This window comes from Poromitra crassiceps (genome assembly GCF_964638095.1).
Source record: "Poromitra crassiceps genome assembly, chromosome: 5".
Classification (NCBI taxonomy): Eukaryota; Metazoa; Chordata; class Actinopteri; order Beryciformes; family Melamphaidae; genus Poromitra; species Poromitra crassiceps.
The window spans coordinates 18,526,156-18,534,564 of NC_139642.1; the positions used below are offsets into that span (position 1 = coordinate 18,526,156).

The 8,409-nt window shown below is 44.0% G+C and overlaps 1 protein-coding gene across 1 annotated transcript in view; it reads right to left on the bottom strand.

Annotated features, from left to right (window-relative positions):
- Positions 1 to 526: 526 nt before the first annotated feature.
- Positions 527 to 8,409, bottom strand: part of LOC310776865 (nucleotidyltransferase MB21D2) — a gene marked incomplete at its 5' end in the record, with an annotated part of 9,595 nt that continues 1,712 nt past the window's right edge. The window contains 6 exons of the mRNA XM_083637068.1: positions 527 to 839; positions 970 to 1,187; positions 1,707 to 1,871; positions 3,696 to 3,944; positions 5,718 to 5,975; positions 7,606 to 7,772. Coding sequence (XP_083493194.1) covers positions 623 to 839; positions 970 to 1,187; positions 1,707 to 1,871; positions 3,696 to 3,944; positions 5,718 to 5,975; positions 7,606 to 7,772 — 1,274 coding nt within the window. The 3' untranslated portion in view covers positions 527 to 622. The remainder of the gene's footprint in view (positions 840 to 969; positions 1,188 to 1,706; positions 1,872 to 3,695; positions 3,945 to 5,717; positions 5,976 to 7,605; positions 7,773 to 8,409) is intronic.

Consider the following 8,409-nt stretch of genomic DNA (forward strand, 5'->3'; position numbering starts at 1 on the left):
CTTCAAAGCCACAAAGTTGTCCCAGTGTTTGGTTGTGATGATGTGCCAGAGAACAACATGTGGATTCCATTTCCGGGTGGATTTTCCCCTTTCCCTTCAATTTAAAAACAGCCTGTCACTATTCTGCTGTGTATTAGAAAGGCATTCAGCAGGTCACAAACACAGGGCACGCAGTGAGTGAGGGTGGAAGGCAGGAAGGAAGGAATGAAAATAGAAAGATTAAAAAAAAGTGGCCGACACAACTAGACGATCACCTGACTTCACTCTGTGGCAGAAAAACATAAAAGTATAAAAAAAAAAAAACATCCAAAAAGGAAGGAGCAGGGAGAGAGGGAGGGAGAGGAGGAGAGAGGAAGGGCTTCAGGGAAGCGGTTTCTCAGTCTCAGAAGAACTCGTGGTCGATGCGTCGGTGCGGCCCACGTGACGTCATCGGTGCGGCCGCGTGGGGTCATCAGTGCGGCCGCCGCGTGACATCATCAGTGCGGCCGCCGCGTGACGTCATCAATGCGGCCGCGTCGTGACATCATCAGTGCGGCCGCGTGACGTCATCAATGCGGCCGCGTCGTGACATCATCAGTGCGGCCACGTGACATCGTCGGGGCGGCCGCGTGACGTCATGCGGTCAGAAGAACTTGTCGTCGATGCGGAAGTGCGGCCGCGTGACGTCATCCGGGTTGATGAACACGGAGATGGACTTGCCGGGGTTCTCTGTGACCAGCTGCTGCAGCTTCTTGGCCAGCCGGTCGTCGGGCTGGCTCTCTCCGCCCGCGTCCGACTGCGGCGAGGGCGGGTTGTTGGCACCGCCGCTGCCTCCTCGCCACTGCAGCTCCAGGGTCAGCCTGTTGGCAGGGAGGGGAACTGATCACATTTGACTGATACCAATATGGATTCTGACCTGACCCCCCCCCCCCCCCCCCTACCTGTTGGCAGCCTTGGCGTGGTCGATGGTAAAACCCTGACCCCCCCTACCTGTTGGCGGCCTTGGCGTGCTCGATGGTCGACCTCAGGTGCTCTGTGGGGTCAGAGCGCACGGACGACAGCTTGCGCGCGTGCAGCAGGGCCGTGTCGTCACACAGGTGCTCCAGCATGTTGCATTGTGGGATGAAGTAGTTGGGGCAGGTCTTGTTGAGGAGGCAGTGCGTCAGGTCGTCGATCAGGCCTAGCAGGAAGTGGGCAGAGCTATCCTCCTGGGACAAGGTTATTATTATTATTATTATTATTATTATTATTATTATTATTTAAAAAAATATGTTTTATTGAGTGAGAGTAAGGATCAGGACAGGTTACATGAAAAACAAACCATGATTGACCTTGTTAAGTTGTAAATATACGGTCAAGTATGGTCGACATCAAAAGGCACTATAATATCCCCACCCACACCATCATTCACACTTATTTTCCCCCACATTTTCCACACCTACATGCGTGTGCACACACACACACACACACACACACACACACACACACACACACACACACACACACACACAGAACATTTATCACCCCTCCCACTCTCACCCCATACACTCACACACACACACACACACACAGCAAAACAAGTGCCATCCCTAATAATAATAATAATACTAATAATACTACAGTAATAATAAAATAACTAATAAACTAATAACTCAACTGAAATTGAAAACAAAAAGTCAAAAGAAAAGAAAAATAGAAAGGAGTGAGAAAAGGTGAACTTAGGTAACCTGGTTGAGGTAGGTTTGGGGCAGGCGGTCACAGGCCCACAGCATCATGCTCCTCAGGTGGTATGGACTGAGGGCTTTGGGGCGTGACAGCAGCTTGATGATGATGGCCTTACAGGCCTGGTAGGCCTGCATCAGGCTGGGCGAGATGCACTTCTTCAGCTGCACCTGGGACAAGAGGGACAGCTTTATACAATAGACCTTATTCGATAACCCCGGACGGCGCCATATTGATGACAAACCGCAGCCGTAACGTAGTCTGGCCGAGCGTATAGCAACAGTTATGTCAAAGAGAAGTGATGAAAAAATAAGTTTGGTCGGAGGTGCGGACCTCTATAAAAAAACTGACTTAGAGTAAATATAACTCATTATATTGCCAGGTATAACGTACCGGACATTGTGAATACAGACAGCATTGGCATAGGCTACACATCTCAGAAAGCTTTCAAATCCCTTGAGTCCTTATAACTATTTCATCTGTGGCAATTGGTCTGACATTTTTACTTTTGTGCCACCAACGACATCATCATCATCATCATCAAACATTGTCGTGACAGCAAAATAACCTTAACGTTAAATGTTTGTTTGATCTGACGCTTGCTTGCATGAGCCCAATGTTTGCTGCTAACGTTAGCCTCTAGTCTCTTTCCCTTCACGTTTGTGGACACTGACAGTAGCTAGTAGCTAACACCTGGGCTTTTATTGCTGCTATTACTACAGCCGTGTATTATTACACAGCACACTATCGCTGTTGTCAACATGAATGTCAACAATATGGCGGCGGTGGGCGTGCCCCTACGTGAGTGACGTCAATCGAATAAGGTCTATACGCTACACCAGGGCTTTTCCAAAGTCTGCCGAGACTGTGGGCCGCCCCCCAGACAAAGCTCTCTCAATTCCTGGATGCCTACATTAATGAGGGTTTCCAACTTCCAATCATGGAAGTTGGAAACCCTCATTAGTGTTTTGCTTGCACCTGTGTTTTACCCTGCCTTTTTGACACAACATGGCCCCCGTGAAAAGGGTCCATACAGACACAGATTTAACTGATTAACTTCTTCTTCTTCTCTTCTAATTGGATCTCTTCCCAATTCGTCCCCCCCTAACAATTATGTCGAGTTTTTATTTCTTGACGAAAGTGTCCATAGATTTCCTCGTAGTTTTTGTCATCACAACTTTGTTTTTATTTAGTTAATGTCCAGTTTTCATCAGCGAATTAATCGTAGATTAAATTAACACTACTTAAAGCAGGACAAAACCCCAAAACACTTTTTTTTCAGCTTTTAACCAATAAACCCCCCCCCCCATTGATTATTACTGTAGTTCAGGCGGCGCGAGCCCTTTAAGAGCGATGCATCCATGGGTAATGCCTACTGTGGCTAATATTAGCCGCTAGTTAGTTATGTTACATGGCAGTAAAACGCCACTGAATGACCAAATTGATATAACTTTGAACGATTTTGAGTAACACTGTTTCCATATGGATCACCAGCGTTAGTTTGTAGTTTATAACGTGGCTATATTCATAACGTTTTCTATGATATCTATCTCGGATACACTGAGAATACTGGGAGGCGGGTCATAGCGTCTCTGTCGATGATTTGATTTGACAGTTCTGGGCACTGGAGTTGGCGTTGGCCAATCCTGGCGTGTTCCACCCCCAAATCGATTGTGTTCTGGCGCAAAGCGAGTGGGTTTCAGGACGAAACAGTCTCGAGCCACTTAGGTTATCTTTAGAGCAATATTCCTGGAATGCAAGTTTAACTAAACAGTTACATGTCCTCTGCATTCTACATCAAATGAAGATATTACGGGTTGTTTTATTTTGTATGTTACATACTTATTGGCCAAGATATGTTAGTTTATGGGGGAGGAATTCTGCCAGCTAAAGAGTTTTCAAATCAAGTAGAATACCGTTTTGCAAGAAATCTGGGGGGGTTTAGTCCTGCTTTAATGATTTCTCCCCCGTGTTTCCCGGGTGGTGCTACTCACCTCGCTGCGGGCGAAGGACAGGCGCCACTCATTCTCCTTGCGGCCCTTGAAGGAGCAGGCGGGAACCAGGTAGAAGCCACTGATCACCTCCTCCTCTGTGATCTTGCCGTCCCAGAAGTGGTTCTCCATGAGCCAGCTCTGGGCCACGGCCGGCCAGCCTTTGAAGGACACCACGGGCACGATGTCGTACAGCAGGCGGCTGGAGCCCACGCCCAGGATCACTGAGATGATGGTCCCGTTCCTCTCCACCTGAGAGACACGCGCACCTCAAAGTTAGAGATTTAGTTGAATTACAGACATTATTGGTTTTGTTTAGAGCAAAGAATCGAGCTTTGCCAGTTAATTTGCAGAAATTGTTTGTTTTTGTTTCTCTAGAGGAGGACCACAGAAGGAAATATCATTTTAGACATCAACTTGCACGGACCACCTTAAAACAGATGTGTGTTTCAGTTACAGGTATTAAAATTTGGGGAACTCTCAACCAAATGATTTAAAGAGTTGTAGGGGTATTCTCCAGTTTAAAAAGATTTATAGGAAAATAATAATTAGCCAGTATGAAGTATCTGGATGATTTTCTTATTGTTCACAGTTTGTTTGTTCGCATGTGACATGATTGGGTCATAGGCACAAGAATGCTAATTATTAATTAGCATTTTGTTTCTCCGAGGCCATGATGTAGCGTCTATTTCAAATGACTGCTTATCAAAATAGGCAGACCATCTATGTTTGTTTTATTTACAAATTTTTTGAGAAAAGGGCAGGTATAACAAGTTTTCTTCATCCTGCTCCTTTCTGGCCAAGCCTGTAACTTGTTAACGAGATGTATTGTATACTGTAACTTGTTAACGAGATGTATTGTATACTGTAACTTGTTAACGAGATGTATTGTATACTGTAACTTGTTAACAAGATGTATTGTATACTGTAACTTGTTAACGAGATGTATTGTATACTGTTTCTTGTTAACGAGATGTATTGTATACTGTAACTTGTTAACGAGATGTATTGTATACTGTAACTTGTTAACGAGATGTATTGTATACTGTTTCTTGTTAACGAGATGTATTGTATACTGTAACTTGTTAACGAGATGTATTGTATACTGTAACTTGTTAACGAGATGTATTGTATACTGTTTCTTGTTAACGAGATGTATTGTATACTGTTTCTTGTTAACGAGATGTATTGTATACTGTAACTTGTTAACGAGATGTATTGTATACTGTAACTTGTTAACGAGATGTATTGTATACTGTTTCTTGTTAACGAGATGTATTGTATACTGTAACTTGTTAACGAGATGTATTGTATACTGTAACTTGTTAACGAGATGTATTGTATACTGTTTCTTGTTAACGAGATGTATTGTATACTGTAACTTGTATTGTGTTTGGTCGGAACAAATAAAAATGAAATGAAATGAAAAGTCAGGGCTCCCACACCTTCTTAAACACCAAATTCACTGACTTTTCAAGAAGACCTGGGCGAGAGGGTTGGAATCAATATCACGCTAATCACAACGATTTATTTTTTTCTGTATCGATATATTATGATGGCTCACATTATGCAAAATCTTGTTCAATCCAGTTGAACTGAATGGTAATGTTAGGTGTGATGTCAACCAAAATAGAAATATTCAAATAATATTCCTTAAAAAGTTTCATAATTCATTTTGTCAACTAAAGTGAGTACAATTTGTTTGTTATCAGCCATTTAGACAGCACAATATCTATTTTGTAATGTTATATTCTGCAAAAGGTGGGTTATCACTCATTCTTTGCTTCATATACTATAGTTTTCTCTTGCCGTTTTCTAAGCAAAATGTTGTAGTCGGGAAAAGGGGGTATTTTGATTCAGAAATCAGGGAAAGGGGGTAGTGAAGCCCAAAAAAAGGTTTGGGACCCACTGTTATAGACCCAACGACTAATCAATTAATCGAGAAAATAATGGACAGATTAATCGATAATGAAAATAATCGTTAGCTGCAGCCATAAATCAATCAATCAATCAATCAAAGACCACCTTCTCCACCCTGGGCATGCCTCTCTGGGGCTTCTTCTGCACCTCCAGCAGCACCAGGGAGATGGAGCGGTAGAACCAGTCCGCCACCAGCGTGGGGGAGAAGAAGTAGTTGGTCGGCCCGTTGATGTGGTCCACGATGGTGCAGCAGTCCTTCCACTTGTTGATGGTCCCCTCGTCGAACAGGCGCAGGCTGAGCCAGGAGTGGCACAGGGCGGAGTGCCGCATGTCCAGGGTCACCGGCTGGTTGCGGTCATGCAGCTTGAGGAGAGACATGGCAGGTGAAGACTGTATAAAAGGCTGCTTTCCCTTTCTCCAGGGTTCCTACAGCTTTTTAACAATACAATTCAAGCACTTTCAAGTAGGGATGCACGATATATCGGCAATCATATCGGTATCGGCCGATGTTAGTCATTTTTTAACATATCGGTATCGGTCCGATGTTGCAATGTTAATATCGGTTATCGGTATCAGCCAAATCCTTCACATTGAGATGAAATAATGCAGTAAATCTATGATTTATGGGCTTTTACAAATGTTTTTGAAATAAAGAAATGTATAACTTTTTCTATTTCAGTGTTTACATGTGTTTTTCAGTATGTACAACATTTTATTATCATAGAAATGTGTTTTTATACAGATCATATCGACATCGGTAAATATCGGTTATCGGCCATAACAGCAATCTTAATATCGGTTATCGGCATCGGCCAAAATGTTCATATCGGTGCATCCCTACTTTCAAGGTACCTAAAAAGCAAAACGTTCCAGACTCTCGAAGCCTTTATCGTCACATCTAAATCGTTACTGTACAGCAAATGCAAAAGTTTACAGTATCCCTTTATTCACCTTATGTAGCCACGACCATTTGACCCGGTTGTGTGGTCGTGTGGCTAAAAAAAAGAAAAAGAAAATGGCTGGCTGCTCCAATATCATCTAACTCTGAATTAACTAATAATTTAGCCAATTGTATGTAACATACCAAATAAAAGCAAACTGCAATGTCTAAGAATGCAACGCCATGTAACTGGCTCGTTAAGTCTCGCATTCCAGGGAATTACGTTAACGTCTGCGGGTCTTGTAGACGTAAGTGGCTCGAGCTGCGCTCGGAGGAGAGAAAACTATCTGAAGCTTTCTTTGTTGGAGTCCAGGTATGTTTTACAAGAAAGTGCTCGTCATTGTTGACGATAACGTTATCTGACCTGGCTAACAGTGGATACTCGCTTGCTTGCTGTGTACCGAGCTCAAAGTAGTAGGCTACGTTCTTTATTTTACCCCCTGCACTGTCCGCTCCAAAAACAACTCTCTTCTTCATGACGTTCTTTCATATTTGGCGCCGTGACCGCCGGAAGTGTTAACACGACCCGGAAGAATTTGGCCCACCCCCGCGTCTGAACATAAGGTGAATACCCACAGCAATCAATGTATATTGTCACTGTTTATTTTACCAGCTGTTCATATTAACTTTGATTGTATACTTTCATCATGATTATTTAATGCTTGCTAATTTCGAGAGTAATTAGGATCAACAGAGGACTTATGTAGCTGTTCTAGCCTTCTTTAGAATGTGCATCAGAATGGATTCTTTTGAGGGGAAACTTTTCTATACGGATTTAAAAAATGCTTTTTAATGAAATAGTTGCATAGTTTCATGCATAGATTTCAGCCCAATTATGGCAAATTCTGCTGTATTCCACATTTTACAATTGATTCAATTTCTATTGGTCAATTCCGCGATTCCGTCAGCGTTTCTGCGATCGCGGATTTCATATGGCTCTACTTGTAACTTAATACAAAAGAATCATGGCTTAATGTAAGTAATCAAGTGTGGAAGTTTCAGGTTGATATGTATTAGTTACATTTTTTACCCTATTGAGCTATGGTGTCTCACCTTGAGCGCGGGCACCAGCAGGGTGAAGTCCAGGTCGTAGTCGGTGCCACGGGCGTAGGCGCTCAGCTCATCCAGGTCCATGTCCACCACGCCCTCACGCACGCCCCCAGACAGTAACAGGTACTCGTTAGCCACCGGCAGCTTCTGGTCCAGCTTCTGCACCATACCTGAAGAGCCAGGACCACCTCAGTTAGTTCAAACCTTGTGCACCATCCCTGAAGAGCCAGGACCAGGAGGTCCAGGAGGTAAGTTCAAACCTTCTAAACCAATCTAAACCATACCTGAAGAGCCAGGACCACCTCAGTTAGTTCAAACCTTCTCTGCACCATACCTGAAGAGTCAAGACCACCTCAGTTAGATCAAACCTTCTCTGCACCATACCTGAAGAGCCAAGACCACCTGTTAGTTCAAACCTTCTGCACCATACCTGAAGATAATCTTCACAAATGAGGAACACTAGGAGGAAGATGATCTTTCTCAACACAAACTTTGCTGTTTCCATAAATGGTCCACTCGTGGATCCCCTGCAGTTCATCTACAGAGATGATGCTATAAATATGGCCCTCCACGCCATCCTGGTGCACCAGGGCACTGCAGGAACCTATGCCAGGATCCTGTTTGTGGACTTTACAGCTCGGCCTTCCACACGAACATACCAGCCCTGCTACAGGAGAAGCTCTCCCAGGTGGGTGAACATACCAGCCCTGCTACAGGAGAAGCTCTCCCAGGTGGGTGAACATACCAGCCCTGCTACAGGAGAAGCTCTCCCAGGTGGGTGAACATACCAGCCCTGCTACAGGAGAA